This window comes from Antennarius striatus, chromosome 6 (genome assembly GCF_040054535.1).
Source record: "Antennarius striatus isolate MH-2024 chromosome 6, ASM4005453v1, whole genome shotgun sequence".
Lineage (NCBI taxonomy): Eukaryota > Metazoa > Chordata > Actinopteri > Lophiiformes > Antennariidae > Antennarius > Antennarius striatus.
In genome coordinates, this window is record NC_090781.1 from 2,279,138 (window position 1) to 2,301,335 (window position 22,198).

Genomic DNA, 22,198 nt, shown 5'->3' on the forward strand with positions numbered 1-22,198 from the left:
CATTAGACTTGTCAGCAAACATAAAACCCACATTCCACTGGTGATTGACAGAACCTTAAGTGTCTGTGAAGGTTCTCCTTCATCCAGGTCAGGGTTTCTAAAGGTACCAAATCAAGTCCACTGGACTTGTAGAAAGTTCTTTAAAGACACTTCACCTCTCATCCTGGACCTGTTCTCAGAACCGTACCGACAGAACCAAACTGCCAAACCAAACTGTCAGAACCAAACTGACAGAACCAACCTGAGGTGCTCAGAACACAGAGTCTGAGTCTCTCCAGGTACCTGGTTGTGGTTTCCTACCTGTTCACCAGCTGGTTGAGGAACCGATCACTAGTTAGTTAAAACAGCACCAGAACTGCTGCAGTCTATCTGGTAACCAGTTGGTTCCAGTTGGGTAAGAACCAGTAACCTCCTGAGACCTGTCCCCTCGGTCCATCAGTCACTGGTTCACATCCCTTTGGATGTTCTGACTGAAACCAGGACGCTAGAGTCCAAATCAGCCATCCAATCAGAACCGTTCTTCTGTGGACGGTTCCGGCTTTTTTTAAACGGCTCTCATTCCGGTATAAATGCTGCCCCCCCCCGGGGGGGTCGTGTCGTGTTTCTCCTTTAGGGTTGGAACACTGTGACGGAAGTTCGATGCCCGCCGTGTATCCGGTGACCCCCTCACCCAAACTTAGTTAAGGAGGTGGGAAAGCCACGGGACCGGAGCCCGACCCCGCCCGGTCCGCGGGTTACCTGAGCGAAGAACCGGAGCCCGACCGGACCGTCACCGCGTCTCCCGCTGCCGGGTCTCCCGTCGCCGTTCGTCCGCAACGGAGTGCTGGGAGGGAGGGCTCTGCTCCGGAACCAGCCTGACGTGGCACGCGGGAGGAAGACGCGACGGGTAACGCTCACGAGCCCGCTTAGCTAACTTCCGGACGAGCCCTTCAAAATAAAAGCTACGTGGAGGACACCCAGCCGGGTGACGTCATTGCTATGTTTGTTCAGTAAATCCATGATAGTCGACATCAGTCAATCAATCAATCAATCAATCAATCAATCAATCAATCAATCACCTTTAGGCCAGGGGTGGGCAATGTTGAGCGAAACCCATGTCTATATTTTCACTAATTCTTTTGATCATTCTAAACGTGTCTCTGGGCTCGGTGATCATGTTGGGGTGTTCCCTGTCTTGAGTAAAACAGTTGCTTTCCTGCACATTCACGCTTTTCCTGTCCTTGGTGTCTCTTGGGTCTCTGGTCTTCTGAATCCTTGGAAGAGGAGCTGAAGCAGTCCCCTCAGGAGCTCTGATCTTCTTTGGGAAGTTAACCTTACTAACCCTACTAAAATAACTATTATTAGTGATCAACATTGACATTGGCGACAACAAGTTGTGACTTGAAATGAGTGTTTAGGCTGCTCCACGTCAAAGGTCCCGCCGCTTGAATGAAACCCCTACCGGTCCAATCTTGTCATGCTGTTTGTTGTGGCCTGTGGGACGATGCTGGACCACAGATCCAGATCATCACCAAGATGCTCAACAGGTGAAATGTGTCGTGCGAATGTAAGCCACTGCGAACAGGGAGAGATCCTTCAGCATCAATCAATCAATCAATCAATCAATCAATCAATCAATCAGTCAAGTTTTATTAATAAAGCACTTAATTACGTCAACGGACATTTCAAAGCACTCTAAAAGGCCAAGAAACCGAGCAGAACCCTCCAGAACAAGCATAAACAACAGCGGTGGGGAAAAACAGCCTCGTTGAGGAAGAAACTCTGGGCAGGACCCAAACAGGCATTTTCAGTTTATAATGCATGCAATTTCATTTATGCATGTATCTCGACATTAAGGAACATATTTTGTTTTTGAAGGACATTTACTTTTTTGCTGTGTAATCGTTGAAAATGTTTCCCGTTGAAGTTACTGACAGAGCCATAACAAAATATTGCTCTATTAATTTAACGGTTAAATAATATACCCTGTGTAGGCTCTTGGTTCATAGGCTATGTTCATTGATATGTTTTAATAAAACATTGAACCAGTCTGCCCCTCGGCTTGTGGCAAATTTGTCTTTTTGGCCCTCCGTGTATTTGACTTTGACACCCCTGCTGTATACATACATACATATATATATAATATATATAAAACACACTATATAAACACACAACAGTTGTAACACTGTGTGGCTGATAAAACACTATATAAACACAAAACGGACATTTTTTTCCAGGACATTTTTTGGAGAACGTTAGACTTTGGTTGAGATCATACATCCACCTGATGGGTAAAACACATTCAAGTACCGACACACACACACACACACACACACACACACACACACACACACACACACACACACACACACACACACACACACACACACGTATACAGTGTGAGTACAGGAACAGAGGACGTTCCTCCATGAATTGACTGAAATATTGACTGAAACACTACAATTATGAACAACTGCGACATAAAAAAAAACTAAAATGTTCAAATGTTTAGAAATAAAACAACACATCCAATAATATACAGAAGACCAGAGGGGTTACACGACAATACGAATGCCCACAATGCATGATGGGATGTGTGGCTTCCACCTGCTTCTAAAGGAGATTATTTAAAAAGAAAATACAACCAATCAGAAAGAAGAAAACAGATGATGAAGATGATGGGGTTGATGAAGATGATGGGGTTGATGAAGATGAGGGGGACGATGGAGCTGTATCCACACATTAGTTTTTAGAGTCCTATGGTCATACTGGACCGGGTCAGGTGACCTCCTGGACCGGGTCAGGTGACCTCCTGGACCGGGTCAGGTGACCTCCCGGTCCTGGCTGTGACTCTTTCTCCTACACTCCTCTGAACCCCCCCCGGTTTGTTTTCACCATGTGACCGTGGACACCGTCGGGTCTGCGGGAGAGCGGTCCCTCACCCACCCAGCAGCCCACTGGCTGGGCGCGCTGGCTGTCACGGTGACGTCATCGGCCGCGCGGTGGCTGATTGGCTGCTGGTCCTCGTCGTCTCCGCCGAGCGGCTGAGGTTTTGTTCACCCTGTTCGATCAACTGTTGTTTTCCTTCCCCGCGGATCGAACCTCTGATCGGGTCCGTGTCAGCGCGGGGTCGTGGGCTCGACGCGTCGGCGCGGAGCGGGCGGCTCGTTCTCCGGCGGCCGGCGGGCTCACCCACACCGACCGGGGGCCAATGTTTTGATGTGGCGCCCCGGACACCGATCGGCTCCCAGCCCGCCGCCTCCCCTCCGGGATCGCGTTCCGCGTTAAGAGGATCGAACTTTGCGCTCACATGACCCCCGTGGGGACGCGGTTACCGACGGGAAAACACGCGCTGTGGATGGGGGGGCCAAGTTGCCTGACAGCCGTGTCCGTGGATTAGTCCCTTCTGAGTCACGGTGAAGCTTCGTGACGCCGTTCGGTCATGGGGGGGCTGTGCGCGGGGGAGCTTCTGCGTGGATCCGGCTCACAGTGACGCGTCAGGAGCGCAGGGCCGCGGCCTGGGCCTGCTGGCCGCCTGCTGACCGCCTGCTGGCCGCCTGCTGACCGCCTGCTGGCCGCCCGCCGCCTGCCGACAGGCCCCGGGAGACACCGCCTCTTCCCGCGGCCGGAGGATCACCGTGTGTCCCGTGGGGCGCGGGGCCTCCGCGCACCGCGCAGGGCGAGCTGCGGAGCGCATGTGTGTTTCCAGCCGTGTCGGGGGGGAAGAGGACCGGCCGGGGGACAAACTGGGACACGTTTAGAAGATGAAGGTTCCACCGGTGTGAGCAGGAGGACACCAGCCGTCCGGCGTTCATCAGGAAGGGGGGGCGGGGGCACCTCCATCATGACTGACCTCCGTGGACTTTTTATTTACTGAGGGGGTTGTTTTCTATTCAACGCATTTCAATGGCCACGCCCACCCGTGACGGGTTTTTTTAGACGTGTGGTCGTTGTGCGCATGCGCATGACATTTCCCTTCCCAGCCCGTTGACCTGCTTGGAAGTGGGCTGGACTCCTGTTGGCACCATGAGCGGCTCCTTGGGGCCCTAGTCCCCCGGACGCCGCTGCATCACTTAACCTGATCCGTATGTTTGCTCTGTGTTCGGTTAGCCATCCTGTTGCCGTGGTAGCCGTTAGCATCACTTAGCCGTTAGCCTCACAGGTAGGAGACACCTGCGTCTCTGAATGGCTCTTTGCGGCACCTCGGCTACAAATGTTCCAAAAATGATGGCTGCCTACAACGGAGGCTCGTCAGCAGTGGTCGCCCATCACGCGAATCACCACCACCCGCTTCAGCACCTTGCCCCGCCACACATGCATCACCCCCACCACGCGGGGCAGCATCACCTGCAGCACCCGGGCTCCGCCGCCGCCGTGCACACTGTCCAGCAGCACACGTCCATGGCGGCTGCTGCCGCGGTGATGCTCAACCCCGGCCAGCAGCAGCCGTACTTCCCCTCCCCTGCGCCGGGACAAGCCCCCGGGCCGGCGGCTGCCGCCGCTCCGGCTCAGGTTCAGGCTGCTGCGTCCGTCAAAGGTCACCACCACCACCACCACCAACAGCAACACACACCACACCTTCAGCAGCAGCTGGACATCGAACCGGACCGGCCAATCGGCTACGGGGCGTTTGGGGTCGTCTGGTAAGATCATGACAGAGTGTTGTTCCCAACTGAAGGCCTTCATGTGTGCAGGATCGACAGTAGATCCCCCAACCCCGACCCCTAACGTCTAACCCCAACCCCAACTTCTTACCCCATCCCTAAACTCCTACCCCTAATCTCTAACCCCAAACCTTAAACTCTAACTCGTAACCTCTAATCCCTGACCTCTAGCCCTAAATCCTGAACCCCTAACCTTTAACCTCAAACCCCAACCCCAGTCCCTAAACTCCAACCGCTAACCTCAACCCCTAACCCCAAACACTAACCTCTAACCCCAAACCCCAACTCCTAACCCCAACCCCTAACTTCTTACCCCAATCACAAATTTTCCCACTGTGGGACAGTAAAGGTTTATTTGATCTCTTAAACTCCAACCCCTACCTCTAATCCCAAACCCTAAAATCAAACCCGCAACCTCTAATCCCTAACCTCTAACCCTGTCTCCTGAACCCCAACCCCCAACCTCTAACTCCAATCCCAAACCCGAAACTCCAACCACTAACTTCAATCCCTAACCCTAACCCCAATCTCTAAACCCTAACCTCTAACCCCTTAACCCCAACACCTAACTTCTTACCCCAAACCCTAACTCCAACCCCAACCATTGTGGTACGTTCTGTGATGTCAGTGGGGTTTTTTCTTTTTTCCCTGGTTTTTACCCAGTATTTATTCACTATGTAATGCCTGAGCAGTGGATATGTGCAATTTCCTACAGGATTAATAAAGTATCTGTCTATCTAACCCCTAAACCCCAAGCCCTAACCCCAAAATCTAACCCGAACCCCAAACCCTAAGCTTTTGAACGAGATCCTCCTTTGATTTGTGTGGATAAATAAGAGTTATTTTCCTCAATGTGTGAAAAGTTTGCCCTGGGGTTAAGGTAAAGGTTGGGGTGGGTGAGGGTAAGGTAGGGATTGGGTTAGGGTGGGGGCAGGTGATGTTTGGAGGCGTGTCCGTCTTGGTGAGGCAGCAGCAACCTGTTTTAACGCTACTTTTCATTGGTCGATGTGTTCATGACATCATGTGAATAGTCAACTCACACACTCCTGTGTGTGTGTTCTCTCTGACTGTCTCTGGACTTTGGGGGGTGGGGGGGTGGGGCAGTCTCAGGCCTTACCATCTGTTTCCCTGAGCAGATCCAATTTGAGAAGGTTAATTTCTTTGGACGAGGCTGTTCCTACTGTCCTGTCGTTCCTACTGTCCTGTTGTTCCTACTGTCCTGTCGTTCCTACTGTCCTGTTGTTCCTACTGTTCTGTCGTTCCTACTGTCCTGTCGTTCCTACTGTCCTGTCTTTCCTACTGTCCTGTTGTTCCTGCTGTTCTGTCGTTCCTACTGTCTTGTCGTTCCTACTGTCCTGTCGTTCCTACTGTCCTGTCATTCCTACTGTCCTGTCGTTCCTACTGTCCTGTCATTCCTACTGTCCTGTCGTTCCTACTGTCCTGTCGTTCCTACTGTTCTGTCGTTCCTACTGTTCTGTCGTTCCTACTGTTCTCTCGTTCCTACTGTCCTGTCATTCCTACTGTCCTGTCGTTCCTACTGTCCTGTCGTTCCTACTGTTCTCTCGTTCCTACTGTCCTGTTGTTCCTACTGTTCTCTCGTTCCTACTGTCCTGTTGTTCCTACTGTTCTCTCGTTCCTACTGTTCTGTTGCTCCTCACACGGGCTCAAGCCTAGCGTTTCTCCCCTGAAGCACTTCTTGGTTTACCGTAAATAGACCCGTGTCCATGGTAAAGTGTGATTGTTCCTGTCTGGAACCACCTTGTCACAGAGGTTCTTCACTTGGTTTCTGGTTGGTCTGTAGTGAGCGAGGACCTCAGAGTCAGGACTAGTTAGATTAGATGTCGGTCTGTGGTGAGCGAGGACCTCTGAGACGGGACAAGTTACATCCCGCTTCAAAGCGGTGATGTATTGTAATTGTCAGTCGTGTGTTGGTCTGTCCGTCCGTCCGTTAGTATGTCCACCAAATATCTTCGCAACCGTTGCAGATATAAAGATGAAACTAAAAGCACATTACTCAGGAAGCAAAGGGGATGAAAATGAGATGATGACCTTGAAAAAACTAGGTCAAGGTCAAATTTCAACATTTGCACACTCAGGAACCGGATCACATAGAAAGACGAGGGAAAAGGCCAGTGTAAAACCATAGACCAAAGCTAGGGTTTTGATCTATGACAGTAGGTCAGAGCACTAGCTTTGATCTTTGACCTATGCAAGTATGTCAGGGTAAAATTTTGAATTCAGGGGTGTTGCGGGATGTAGTCTGTGACTGCCTTGGTTCTAGTTAGATAAGATGTTGGTCTTTACTGTACTGCAGTGTGTTCTGGGTGGATTGTAAAATGTGTTTACACACCTTACAGATAATCCTGTCTAATCATTTTTTATGATATGGACTATTTTCATAATTGTCTGTTCTTGTTATTCTGTGGGAATTATTTTAGTCCAGTTTTGTCAGGGTTTCCAGCTCTGTAGAGCCCCCTTGTGGATAAATGTGGAGTAATGGAGTCGCTCCTGGAGGTCATGCCCTGTAACAGAGTATTGATCCACCTTTGAATTTCTTACCTAGCCTTAGTATTGAGTGGAGCAGAGCTCAGATCACATGTTCAGGTGGGCTGACCCTCCTCATAGGATCTGGTGAGGCTTCCAGCCTCACGTAGATTGAGTTTGTGACTGTCTCTTGATTTAAGAAGAAGATTCACAAATAGGAAGATTCACATATATAGGTGATTGATTACCTTCCACTCAGTGCATGTGTGTGTGTCTGATTGCTTGCCCTCTTAGGTCGGTGACGGACCCCCGCGATGGAAAGAGAGTCGCCCTCAAAAAGATGCCCAATGTCTTCCAAAACCTGGTTTCTTGTAAGAGGGTGTTTCGAGAGCTGAAGATGCTGTGTTTCTTCAAACATGAGAATGTAAGTTCATCGCAGTGCTCAAAGCAAACCCACAGCCATCTGTGATGTCACACTCAGATCCCCGCCCACCTGTTGTCACTGTCGGCCAATCACAGACCCTCTTTAAAGGTCTCATCTACTGCAGAAAACAGTTTTATAGTAGTAGCTCCTCTGGGGCGGAGCAAAACAATAGCAATAGCAATGGCAAGCCACACCCACTCACAGAAAGAGGTGTGTCTAAATCATTTGCATTAAAGTCACAGTGATGTTTGAGGCCAGAGACTTGGGGAGCGTTTCTGAAACTTCCAAGTGAAGTCTAATAAAGTTGCTTCCTTTTCCCACCTCCCTCCTCCTCCTCAGGTGCTCTCTGCTCTGGACATCCTTCAGCCTCCACACATCGACTACTTTGAAGAAATGTATCCTTTACAGTGTGTATAGTAAACCTTTGTCCAAACAGAAATGGAATGCTCCGTTTAAAGTTTATGAACCCCCCCATACTGATATTAAACCACCTTCTGTCTGTATTACCTTTTCCCACACTCTTATAGACCGTTTAAAGCACTTTTGTGTCTCACAGAAGTCCGAGACTCACGGAACATAGCGCACTTCAGGATGCCGTCAACCAATAGAATGCGCGTACGGTATCACGTGACTGCCTACCAAAAATCTGCAATGAGGTGAAGTCGCCAGCGTTAATGCGCAAATGCGTGAGGGCGCACTGTGCTTTGGAAAACCTTTGATGATGAATGTATTTCACTGGGGCATCAGACCCACTGGGTCTGACGGAGCAGCAGCTCGAGGTCTTCTACTACTGACAGCAGACCTGGTCTGGGGGTGAGTCAGTCTGGACCCCCCCCCCCAGTCTGTGTCTCCCTTTCCTCTTTGATAGTCAGTGCTTCCTTAATTCCCGTTTGTCAGCTATGTGGTGACTGAACTGATGCAAAGTGACCTCCATAAGATCATCGTCTCGCCACAGCCGCTGAGCACCGACCACGCCAAAGTCTTTCTCTACCAGATTTTACGGGGTAAGTTTTCTACGTTGGCTTCCATCAACATGTCTGTGGTAGAAAAGTGAAATATACTAAGAAACGCATTTTATTCAGTTTTGGTTTTTTGCTGTTGTCCTTTCCCTTTGGGCTTTTTGGATTTGAGGGTCGTGTTTCAGATTGTTTAGTGTCGGTCGGGCATGACTAGTGATGTGCAACCCATCAGGTTTGGATGAGATGGAAAGGTGCTACATCAGAACCAAAGGAGCACATTTTAAATTGATAGGCCAGCAGTGGCTCAGCGGTAGAGCGGGTCGTCCAATGATCACAAGATTGCCAGTTCGATTTCTGCCCTTGAGCAAGGCGGCGTCCCCTTTACAAGTTGCTCATTTGGGCACACCAAGAATAGAGCTGCCCACCACTCTACCTCCCCCACTGCATGCCCACAGGCCCTCTTGTGTATGTGTGTGTGTGTGTGTGTGTGTCTGTTATGGGCCTGTACACAACATATATATGCATGTGATTGACTAACAGTATTAACTGGAGTGTGCTACTAATTTCCCTTAGGGTATTATTATAGTGTATATCAAATAAAATAAAGAGTAAATAAAATATAGTTCTAAGTCGCATGTACTTTTCATTTGTTTGATTTTTTTTATATTTGATGAATTTAACAAAGCAAGTAATACGAAATGGAAGGTGATGTAACACAGTGAGGTGAAAAAACCCCCAGGAAATTTATTATTAAAAATCAGCCAAATTAGAAGTAAAGACAAAAGACAAAATATTTAGGGGTAAAAACAAAAATGTAGACAGATTCCAACAGTCACACATACAATAAAATACCGGTAAAATACCATGAAACTACATCGGGCTAGAAGGTGGGCAGTCTCCAGACCCTTTAACGGTCAAAACACATTGGTTTTACTGTGATTGGTGAGAAAGGATGACGGTATCTATGGTAACTTTGTGTCTCTTTCCCCCTCAACCTCCAACACCTCCAGGACTGAAGTACCTTCATTCTGCTAGCATCCTACACCGAGACATCAAGCCTGGAAACCTCCTGGTCAACAGCAACTGTGTGCTGAAGGTATGTGTGTGAGTGTGTGTACGCTGGTGGTGTGTTGTGAACGTTCTGACCTCGGTGTGAACGTGGAGGAGAAGCTGCATGTGTGTCACACACAACTTAACTCTTTGATTCATGACTTCACTGCTCAGACGATCCTCCATGTTTCCTCCGTCTCCGGTCACTTCCTGCAGGAGTAAGTGTATTGAGCATCTTGGTGGTTCCTCTGTGGACCAGGTCAGCTGCTGGTCAGTGATGTTGTGGCATTATGGGCTCCCACCCGAGGGTTGTCATGATGGACCAAGTTGTTGGACGTTTTTGCTGCAAACCATTAAATATGTTAGGTGTCCAGAAAACGGACCTTCAGCCACGGTGATGGTGCGTCTTTCTTCTCAACACATCATTCACCACAGAAGAAGAGCTTTTCATAACATTTATGTGAAGGGCCCAGTGTGGATGAAGATGTCCAATGTGTAGGACCACCTCCTGTTTGTTTGTGCTCCTAATGCACATTTCACCATCAAGACCTCTTGAATCAGAAGACTTGATGAAAGCCTAAGCTCTGCTTTGAATCTGCTGAGGTTCTAGTCGCTCGTCTCTCTTGCGTCTTGATGATGATGTTATGCCACACAGGAGATACATTTCGCCTGTTGGTAAAGGTTAAAATGACTTTATGGTGGTCTTCACAGGATTCAGTCAAAAAGAGAGTAAATTACAGGGGGCTTTGTAAGGTCTCATGGTGGACCACAGAGTTCCATCACAGCCCAGCCCTTACTGTCCATCACAGGCCGGTACAGAACTGTGCGTAATTGGAGGTGCACTTTTGTGATTATAAAGTTTTTAACATTACAAACTAATCTAAAGTTGTGGCCATGCTGGTGTGGTGAGGTTCTGTCATTTGTCATGAAAGAAGACGCTTTTAGAAGGACGGTGAGTAATCCCATCTTTACCAAGGTGCACTGGTCGGATTAGGACAAGCCAGTTTAAGCTTCCTGAGGACTTAAAGTCTGTGGGCTTTCTCCATCTGCTGAGAGATGTTTCTGGACCTGGTGGAGGTCACCTGAGTGGCAACTCTATCTGTGCAGAGGGTGATATGCTCTGCACATTTCAGTGTCATGAGCTCCACTAATATTTCCTTAGACGTTGTGATGTTTTGATCATGTTATTGAAACACCAGTTTACCACATGCTGGACCTCCTGTCTGTAGGCGGACTCGTTGTCTGTGGTCAGTCCAACGGTGGTGGTGGTGGACAGAAATTTGGGACAGTGATGGAAAGAGAGAAGAGGATAGTGTGAAATGTTTAGGATGAGTGTCTGGTGTCTGTTCCTGCAGAGTCCAAATGGTGGATGAAAAGTAAAAGGAAAGGGGCCATCCTTCCCTCAGTGTTTGCAATGCATGCAGATAGAGACCCCCATGTCCAGGGAGGTATCCATGTCCTGAGGGGCACTTCATTCCATTCTGAAGTCCATTCTTCTCCTCTTGTAGCAGTTGTGCATCTACAAAAATGAAAATCTAAACCCAATCTGTTTGTAGCATCTGAGCTGAACATCTAAAACGGATTATTTGCTAGCTGGATATTTGTGTTGGTTCTGAGTCATCCAGGTCCAGGTCAGTCAGGATGAGCAAAAACTAAATCAATAAATACACTTGACCTTCTTAGCTAGACATATTTAGTTCAGCTACAAGATCTACCTGAACACCCCACAAATGCAAGGAAACATTTTCACACGGGAACACAGGAAAGCTTGAAAATAAAGAATACAAGAAACATGGCCAAGACTACAGTTTTACAGGTGTTTCCAGTCAGTTAGGAGAGATGTTGTTTGAACACCAGTTGGTGTTCAAACAAAACCAAGTTCATGTTAATCAGTTCTCTGTGGCTCGCCATTTGTCTTCAAGGTAATACGTAGCAAGCCTGCTAACTCCATAAGGCTGATTTTACCTCATTACTAAAATGAGACATTACACTGGTGCAGTAAGTTCTGTACATTTTAACGCTGACGATGCAACACCAGTAAGCGACAACTTAACATATGTCGCTCTACCGTTTCAATGACTGCCTTCCAGATCTGTGATTTCGGCTTGGCCCGAGTAGAGGAGTCAGATGAGGCCCGGCACATGACTCAGGAAGTTGTGACTCAGTACTACAGAGCTCCTGAGATCCTCATGGGGAGCCGCCACTACGCCAACTCCATCGATATCTGGTCTGTCGGGTGCATCTTTGCTGAACTTCTGGGACGACGTATCCTCTTCCAAGCCCAAAGTCCCATCCAGCAGGTAAGCCCTGATGTCTTGAGCTGTATCGCTGATACAGGATAAAGTACAGGATTTACAGCCATATTAAAATAAAGAGAAAAAATCTATTCTTTTAAGGTCAGTTAGAGAAGCAGGCCTTCATGTTTAAGTTCTAGTTTCGTTTGTCACCATGTTATTTTCTTGTCTGCACCTGTTCTCACTTCTTCCTGGACAGTCGGTCAATGGTGGTTCACTGGATGACAGTTGGTCAGTGGTGGACCACTGGGAGACAGAAGGACAGTTGAGGTCTGCTGAGAGACTGTTGGTCAAGTGTGGTTCACTGGGAAAGTTGGTCAGTGGTGGTTCACTTGAAGACAGTGGGTCAGTGTTAATGCACTGGGAGACAGTGAGTGGTGGTCCAGTGGGAGACAGTGGATCAGTGGTCCCCAACCCCTGGGCCGGTACTGGTCCATGGGTCATTTTGTACCGGGCTGCACAGAAGGAAAAAATAATTTACATTACTTCCGTTTTTTTTTTTTGAGTCTGAAAGGTGTTTTATTTTGAAAAGTGATGTCTGTGTGCTATGATGCACAGACGAAAGCGTGCGTCTGTCCCGCTTGATAGGTCTCGGTCACGTGATGGGTTAACAGCCGCCACCCCTAAATTAAGCCCCCACAATCTCGCCAGTGTTCTGGATTAAAGTCATACTGAGATCGCCCAAAAAGTATCTTAATCCCTGCTTCCATTTCCAACCTCCTGTCTTTGTGAAGTGGGATTTTCTGCAGTGACCGTAAAGACATGCGGAGTCGACCGGACGTCCGGAAAACACTTCAGGTGTCATTGTCTCCGTTACCCCTTGATCAGCGGTCCCCAACCACTAATTCTCAATATTGTAATTATTATTATTTGATTGACTTGTTCTCCCTTTTATTGGAAATGATCAATATTTCTCCTACGTTGAATGCACTGATTGTAAGTCGCTATATTTCAAAATAAACCTCATCAAGTGCCGTCACTTGATCGACCTTTTAGTATACTTATTTGGTTTACAGAGATGTTGATTATCAATTTATGAAAAAAAGGTTGTTTATTGTCTGTTGATGTCTGCATTTTACATAAAACCACTGCTGATGATTTATTATTAGACTACAGCTGTCCTGGTGTCATAAATGATTATCGAGCAAATGAAGTAAAAATATTGTATTAGATGAAACCAGTCCGTGGTGCAAAAAAGTTTGGGGACCACTGCCCTAGGAGAAAGTCAACTGGGAGACAGTCAGCGATGGTTCACTGAGAGGCATTGGGTCAGTGGTTGTCCACTGGAGGACAGTGGGTCACTGGATGTCCACTGGGAGAGTGTGTCAATGTTTGTCCACTGGTAGACAATCCACTGGGAGAGAGTCAGTCAAAGTTGGTCCACTGGGAGACAGTCGGTCAGTGGTGGTCCACAGGAAGAAAGATAGTCAACGGTGGCTCACTGACAGTGAGTCAGTGGTGGGCCACTGGGAGACAGTTGGTCAGTGGTGGGGTCACTGGGAGACAATGGGTCAACGGTTGTCCACTTGGAGACAATGTGTCAATATTTCTGCAGTGGGAGACTGTCTACTAGGAGGCAGTGGGTCACTGGTTGTCCACTGGGAGACGTTGGGTCAGTGGTGGTCCATCGAGAGATAGTGGGTCCGTGGTCCTCGACTGGGAGACAGTCCACTGGGAGACAGTCAACGATGGTTCACTGAGAGACGGTGGGTCAGTGGTGGTCCAGTGTGAGACAGTGTGTCAGTTGTGTCCACTGGGAGACCGCCAGTCAGTCTTCACAGATCTTTTAGGGAGTGCAGGCTTGTTAAGGGAGCAGCCGATGATAACTGAAATTCATGACAGGGTGTACATCAAGCGCTTCCAAATGTCTTTTAGAGTCTATTGGGATTAATGTCTGTTGTGATTAAACAGTTTATAAATAAAAGCTGATTGATTGGTTGATCAAGAATTCTAGGACAGCCCCTTTTTGTGCTCTTTAACTTTTAAAAGGGATGCTTTAAGTAAACACCCTAATCAGGGGGCATCGTAGGCAGGCTGCAGCTAATGTTTAGCATCAATGTATATGTGTTGTTTTTTTAGTTTATCTAATATGTTCTATTACTGGCTGTGATCTGTACTCGAAGACTGAGTAATATGGTGCTCAAACCAATATTGCCCCTGTCGTCTGTTGGCTTTATCTGTTAGCTGGATCTGATCACTGACTTGTTGGGGACACCTTCTATGGATGCCATGAGGACAGCGTGTGAAGGCGCTCGTACACACATTCTCAGAGGACCTCACAAACAGGTAAAAGTTCATCCAGAGACATCCACCCACAGAACAGCGGGAATCACACCGACCAAACAGCGCCACCGTGAGACAGATCCACGGAAGACCGAGCACTTGCTCAGAATGTATTCATCACTGAGCTCTCACTGTTGGGATAGGGGGTGTTTAGGGGAAGGTTCTTTAAACTGAAATCCTGGTTGGGGGTATTGTTTGATGCTCATTAATCGAGCGTCAGCCAGATGCTTCCAGAGATCAGGGAGAGCAGCTTCTGAGATGTGTGCTTTGTCTGCAGCCTTCCCTTCCTGTGCTCTACACACTGTCCAGCCAAGCAACCCATGAAGCTGTCCACCTCCTCTGCAGGATGCTGGTGTTCGACCCGGTGAGTGCTGCTCTGTTTCCTAAGAGCCATTCAATCACTCTCTAAGTACAGTAACAGATGTGATGTTACATCAGCGTCCCTGTTTGAAGCAAGCGACAAGACAAGACAATGAAGACTCTGCTGTTCATGCATAAAATGAGCAGCGCTGACCGTCTCTCTCCCAGACATTGTTTGCACATGTTGATGAAACCGGCTGTGATGTGAAAGACACATTCTTTCATGTAATGAAGCACTGAACTCTTTTATATAAGTTAAGACCTGACAGCCATGCTATCTAATCAGTCTTTCTGTTATCTCGCTCCAATGCAACAACTCTCTTTCACTGAATTGTCACCTTGGTGGCTATAACCTGGGGGCTGTGACGGCAGTGGCTTTGGGGGTCGTCCACTTATTGGTGGTCTGAGCCCCGTTCCCCTCGGGCTACATGCCCAAGTATTCTGAACATGAGACTTAACCCCAACTTGCTGCCTGGGCGCCGTAAGGACTCAAGTTACTGTGAAACCTGCTTCATGGTGACGGCCTCTGGAAGTTTGTAGGGTAACAGTTAGTTTGGCAGAAAAATGTCTGCCTAGGTTCGCATTTATCCCGGTCTTGGTGAACTGAAGAGCTTCTTCAGTTCTTCAATCCTCTCTGGGTGAGAGGTCAAACGTCTTCGAGAAACTTTATTAAAGTCCAGTGGATTTGACTTCAATAACTTTTGTATAGCAGAAAAATGATTCTATTTTATTTCTTTTTGTATGTTCTAAGGCTAAGGTGAAGATGGAACATTTCAGTCTTCTTGATCTCACAAAGCTTGTGTGTTTGGTCTCTAGTCAAAGAGGATCTCAGCCAAGGATGCCCTGACTCATCCTTACCTGGACGAGGGGCGACTGCGTTACCACACATGCATGTGCAAATGCTGCTACACCATATCCTCTGGCCGGGTGTACACCAGTGACTTCGAGCCCGTCACCAACCTCAAGTTTGATGATGGGTTTGAGAAGAACCTGAGCTCTGTGAGACAGGTCAAAGGTAAGTCTGCCATCTGATGTAGTCCAGGTAGTCTCAAGGGTAGTTACAGCGGTGATGGAGGGGATTGAAGACGAGGTTTCAGCCCTCAGCCTACTCTGTCGGAATAAAATCTGTTCACACACACACACACACACACACACACACACACACACACACACACACACACACACACACACACACACACACACACACACACACACACACACACACACACACACACACACACACACACACACACACACACACACACACACACACACACACACACACACACACACACACACGGGGCCTGTACAGCATGCTATTAATGTCCTACAAGGAGCTTGGGAGGGTGAGGGGGTAGGCAAAGGCACTCCAGTTCCCTACCAGTTCTATCTCCAGACTGTGGCCGGTGTGGGACTAGAACCGGACACCCCCTGACCCCAAAAGCCAAGTCCCTGTGGCCTGAGCTCCTGCCCCCCTAACCCTACCGCTCCCAGGGTCCCTGCTGTCATTTTGTTCTTAGGATCCATCCACACGTAGCCGGGTCTGTTTGAAAACAGTTAGGGTTTCTACGGTTAGGCCGTTCGTCCACACCACAACGCATGTATTTGGGACAAAAACTGAGGTTTTTCAAAACGCCGGGTTTTTGTGTGGACGGCTATAACCGAAGCTTTTTTGGGCCGGATTCGACGAATCTGCTAGGAGGTCATGTTTGTGTGACCCATGTCTACATGTACAAACAGAATGGATGTAGCTCAAACCGTGTTGGTGGACTATTGTATAGTCGTTTTAGTCATCTTGTTACTGGGCTGACCCCAGTTTTGGGTCAGCCCGGGTCGGGCTGCCGACTTGTGGGAGTACCATATGGCATGAAGTACCACATGTCCCAGTCCTCTCTCCTGTCGTTGTTGGAGTTGTTATAGAGTTGTTCTGCAGATCAACGTGTTGATCAATGCATTTATGTTGTTACTTGTTGACAGAGACTGTTTTGAAAATAATGCCCTGTGGACACAAACTTCTACTAAGGGGAGGGAATAAAGAAGTGTTTTCAAGAAGACCCGGCTACATGTGGACGTGGCCTTAGTTTGCTATGTGATGAACAGATAGACGCTTCCTTCCTTTTAAACGAGGGAGGAGTTAGAGTGGCTGTTCACCTGTCGGTCTGTCTTTCCTTCACAGAAATCATCCATCAGTTCATCCTGGAGCAGCAGAAGGGGAGTCGAGTCCCGTTGTGCATCAACCCTCAGTCAGCGGCTTTCAAGAGCTTCATCAGGTACCGGCACTGTGTTCACGTGTGGGATACAGCTGTCTGCCTGCCTGTCTGTCTGTCTGTTTGCCTGTCTTATGCAGACAGACAGACAGACAGGTAGGCAGACAGACAGACAGGTAGATAGACACAGACGGATAGACGGATAGACAGAAAGATAGATAGATAGATAGATAGATAGATAGATAGATAGATAGATAGATAGATAGATAGATAGATAGATAGATAGATAGATAGATAGATAGATAGATAGACTCAGACAGACAGAGAGGTACAGTAGATAGACACACATGACTCCAACATGACTCAGGTGTGCCTCATGAGTCATGGCGGTGGTGACAGAGTCACCTGCAGAGCACCTGGGGTCCAGGCGTGAGCAGAGAAGACGTGTGAAGAGCCTGTCTGTGTGTGAGCTGCTGCTAACCTGAACTCTCTGAACAGTTCCACAGTGGCTCAGCCGTCTGAGATGCCTCCATCTCCACTGGTGTGGGAGTAGGTGTCACCATCTGTCGCCACAGACAGGCTACTCAACCGGGAAACAGACCGTCTGTCACCATCTGTCGCCACAGACAGGCTGCTGAACTGGGACCAGGGCTTCTGTCACCATCTGGGATCATCTTCTGTGTAGCATTTCACTGGAGAGCAGGACTCACAGGTGTACTGTGTGTGTGCTGAGAGGTGATGGAAGGGAACTGAAGTCAGAGTCCACGGACAACTCCTTATGCACTGGAAACCTGTCCCGTCTGTGCCCGTATATCCCCGTCTGCCCCATCCGTCCCGTCTGTGACCGTCTGCCCCCGTCTTTCCTGTCTGTGTCCGTCTACCCCCGTCTGTCCCTGTCTGTGTCTTCTGTCTGTTCTGACAATCGATTGTAGTTGTTTCTAGCAGAACGCCTCCCGTCCTCTATGAGAACACACTTCCATTGGTTTGACCTCATTGGTGCCCCTGACTGCTTCATTCACCAGAGCTGGATGCCTCATGTGTGAAGGTTTCACAACATTAAGGGTCCAACATGGTTACGTTTGAATTCACCTTTAGTTCCCCATCAGCGTGTGTCCAGACTGACAGACGACCAAGTGCATCGCATCGCAAGAATTCAGGGTGTTTTAGACTGGGGGGCACCAATCAGCGATGGGGATACACCTGACAGGTTCAGAACTAAAGTATGTGACAGAATGGAGGTAACACTATGCTAAGATGTGGTATTGATGCGTCCCTATTTAAATGAACAGCTTTTTATAGTGTCATAAAGGTTACAGTGAAGAGGATGTGGACCAGAAGAAGTTTACAGACATGTGTTAATGAATGAAACGTTCATACATGAGGCTCCACGATTGGTCAGTTGTACCTGTCCCGTGATGACAGCATCGTCAGCCGGTCCCTGTTGCTGGGTAACCCGTGAAAAGGCTCCAAGTGCCCGTTGGCAGCAGCAATTGTATGAGCAAACTGGTTTTTGGTGACGATTGTTTGAGATCATTGGTTTTTGAAGGTGAACGTTTCTGCATGTTACTTGTAGATTTATTTTTGAATAGGGTGTCATTTAAAAAGAGATCGAACTAAAAGATAAACTCTGATCGACTGCCGTCTGTCCTGAGGGATCCAATCACAAGCTGACCAGTTGAAACCCAGTTTTCAACACGTGAGACCCCACAGACCTGAGACCCCAAAGACATGAGACCCAACAGATATGACACCTCAATGACATGAGACCCCACAGACGTGAGACAATGTGGTTGGACCACCCGGAAACGAGGCGAGTGACCTCTCAAACGGGTCTTCAGTGCATGTTGTTGCGTTCCCAGCTGATCAATTTGATCACTCAGGACAGACATTAAATCATCTGGTGAGTGTCTAGAGTCCTGACACCACCAGGAACATCCACATCTTCCCTCCTTTGGTAGTTCTAGTATTCAGTACTAGTCTACAACTGAATTGTTAACTAGGTTTTATAACTAGATCTGGGTTTTGTTTTTTTCTATTTTCTGGTGGAGGTCATCCTTCCTGTTGTTTATGAGAAGTTTTTACTGGAATACTGAATTTTTATCTGTTTGGATTCCCAAACAAGGAACACTCTAAAGAGAAAGTGACCCTTTCCTATCCCTAAAGCAGCACAAAGTATACCTGGATTTTTACTTGTATTATTTGCTCATTATGAATTTGGTGCCACCAGCACTCCTCAGACAAGTTGAGACAAAGGTAGCAGAAGACTGAAAATAGCAGTAGGCCCCAAAAGAGCCGATTGGACCATTGTCCAGGTGAAGAAGTTCATTGGGATCAGGTGATAACCTTGTGACCGAACATGAAGTGAGTGGCCTCAACTGTGTCAGTCACTCAATGACCAAAGAGAGAGGTTCTGTTGAAGTTGAAGCTTGTCAAAGTGCTTCAGAAAAAATTGTGAAGAATTCAGCATACATCCCTGAATAAAACCAAAATATTAAGACCATGTGGTCTGATCCACTCCGAGCTGTCACAAATACAGATTTCTATACAGTTGTGGACCAAATCCACAAATAAAAGTCACAAGTTGGCACTCAGATGAGGTCTTTTTCACATGTTTGGAACTCTGACCAGGCTCATTCCCACCATAGTCAGACTTTCTGTTGCTTGTAATGCTCTTCCTATGAGCGATGGGGATGATGGCCAACACTACCAAACTCGGTATGTCAAAATCCTGGTTCTGTGCTGTTTGGACCTGGCAATGCCAGTTGGCCCAGTTGTGCTCATTGTTCCGTGTATGTTGTGTTCCAACGAAGGAAAGAGTAGAAGGATCCCCTTGGTGAGGAGGCAGTTTTCGGAAATATGGTCTTCTTGACCCATCAGTCTCATCAGCAGCTCGTCCTGCAAACCTCAATAGCAGAGGGGCCCTCCTCAGTCCTAATCCAGTTCCTCTAACATGTACTGTGTTTCCAGAAAAGAGCTTTGAAGTAAATAATTTAATATATTTTTAGAATCATGTCCTATGGCTGACATTCTTCTCACTTCTCAAAGTGTGGTCATGTATATATGTTATATCGAGAAGGAAATCTACTCACCAACCTACAACACAACACCACTGTACAGAACTTGTATTGGCCTGCATATTTCTATGGCAGTGAAGTTAATTTTATTTTTAAAATTTGCATATAAATGTATATATTTTCTTGATTTGATGCTACAACTAGGATCTGTAGGAGATGACAAACCCTATGAGAATTCATAGTCCTATTACTGTATTTTGTGTGTACAGCAGAGTTGTGGATCTACTTACGGAGAAGCCATCCTAGTGATTGTTGGTCATGATTTCTTCAAGCAGCACTGTGTGAACATGTCTGTCAGGACTCACCTTGTTGTTCTCTACCTCTTGAGCTCCATGTCTTGGCTTTTTCCCATGCACTTCTGATTTCTTTTGGGGATTCATTGAAAACAACTTGAATGTTTGTTCAAGCTTTTATACTGAAATGTTCAGATCTACTGCCTGTCCCTCTATCTCCCCCCCGTGGACGTTGCTTTGTACGATCCAGGTGCACAGCCTCCACCTGCAGGCATCACTGGCCAAGGGTTCCCTGACTGTTCGTCAGCTCCACTCTGACAGGAGGGAGAGTCACGGCTTTGACCACGGAGCTGTGTTCAAAGCTCATAAATGTTCATGTCAAGCAGTTGATTTCCAGTTTCACACGACACACCACTTCTTCTGTTGGTGGCTGGACCATCAGTGACACATTTCATAGAACTTAAAATCACAATCCATTTAAATCCCTTCTGGGACTTTTCAGAATTGACTTTCGGTTTAATTGCTGCCTAAATCTTTAAAATATTGATCCAGTTTTGACGTATAATCACTTGTGCATGTGTCAAACATTTATAATTTAGGGAAATGTTACATTTAAGCTAAAATTGTCAAAGAATTTCAAAAACCTTATTCTTGCTGAGTGTTTCACTGATATCAAAAGGTGGATGATGTGAAAACCGAACATCAACTGGAGACAGAATGATTTGCTGAATGCTTTTGGGACAAAATTTAACTGAAAACATTCCAAAGACAAAAGGAGCTTCGACCTGATGACCTTCGTTTGCTACTGCATTTGTTGAATAAGATCACTGGCGAAGCCTTTTTGAGAAATATTCATGATGGTGCATGTGTAGTTCACATCTGACCCCATCAAGCCAGTTGTTTTTGAAGATATGCTTCTTCTGAATTTGATGTCAACATACTTCAAATCTGTGGGCACAGGGAAAAGAGCCGATTGTAATGTTCACAACACGGGCAAGGCTGAAAACCTGGGCTGAAGCCCTGGATTCAGTCTCTGAGACAGCACTGGATCAGAACCTGATCGGATACAGGAGTTGGTTGGACTCGGAAGCACTGACACAGCTGAACTAGAAAGGCGTTTCAGAGTTTTCAGAACATCCAGAAAGCTTTGTGACTGGTCTGAGATATACTGAAGTGTGCTGAGGTCTGCTGAGTCCAGATAGAACAGGGTGGATGTTGGTCCTCTGGGCTACAGATCAGAGAGGAACATTCAGATTGTTGCAGGCAGTTCAAAAGCCAGCATTTGCCACTGTTTTTGTGGGTTAGAGTTAGGGTTGGGGTTTGGTGTCAGTGCCTGTGGCATGGGTTTGGTTTAAGGTCTGGGCTAGAGTTTGGGTTAGGGTTTTGGTTTGGGTTAGGTTTTAGGTTAGGGTTAGAGTTTGGATTAGGGTTTGGGTTTGGGTATGGGTTAGAGTTTGGGTTTGGGTTAGGGTTAGAGTTTGAATTAGGGTTTGGGTTTGGGTTTGGTTATGGGTTTGGGTTTGGTTTAGATTTGGGTTTGGGTTTGGTTATGGGTTTGGGTTTGGTTTAGATTTGGGTTTGGGTTAGGGTTACAGTTTGGATTAGGGTTTGGGTTAGGATTTGGTTATGGGTTAGGGTTTGGGTTTGGTTTAGGGTTTGGTTTAGGGTTTGGGTTTGGGTTAGGGTTTGGTTATGGGTTACAGTTTTGGATTAAGATTAGGATTTGTCTTGGGGATTGGTGTAGGGTTTGGGTTTGGGTCAGGTGTTAATGCTCGTAGCATGGGTCACTTACACATCCATGAAGGCACCATTAATTTAGAAATACTTCCAGGTTATGAAGAAACCTATGCTGCCATTCAGGTAGCATTTTTTTCAGGGACATCCCTGCTTATACCAGCAAGACCGTGAAGTCGGAATCTGCACATTTTACAACAACGTGCCTTCACAGGAAAATGGTGCAGGGCAGTCCACAGATTATTGGAACATGTTTCAGGTATCAAATTCAGAACATATCTTTCAAAAAGATGAATTTTATCGCAGTTTCCCAACTTTTTGTTGAAATGATCAGTCCAACCTGTCCCAGAACATTTCTGCCCTGTGCAGCAGAGCAGCATTCCTCCCCAATCATGAACTACTATGATAAATGAATGAGGCCAGAAGGAATCGTGAGTGGCCGTCTACCCAGCA

The 22,198-nt window shown here is 47.2% G+C and overlaps 1 protein-coding gene across 1 annotated transcript; it reads left to right on the top strand.

Moving 5' to 3' along the window:
- Positions 1-2,301: 2,301 nt before the first annotated feature.
- nlk2 (nemo-like kinase, type 2) lies at positions 2,302-21,435 on the top strand. Its single transcript, XM_068317785.1, has 11 exons — positions 2,302-4,622; positions 7,422-7,551; positions 7,891-7,946; positions 8,449-8,555; positions 9,521-9,606; positions 11,651-11,860; positions 14,039-14,140; positions 14,415-14,501; positions 15,314-15,512; positions 16,674-16,767; positions 17,203-21,435. The coding sequence occupies exons 1-11, from the start codon at positions 4,165-4,167 to the stop codon at positions 17,255-17,257; spliced, it is 1,584 nt and encodes a 527-aa protein (XP_068173886.1). The 5' UTR covers positions 2,302-4,164; the 3' UTR covers positions 17,258-21,435.
- Positions 21,436-22,198: the final 763 nt, after the last annotated feature.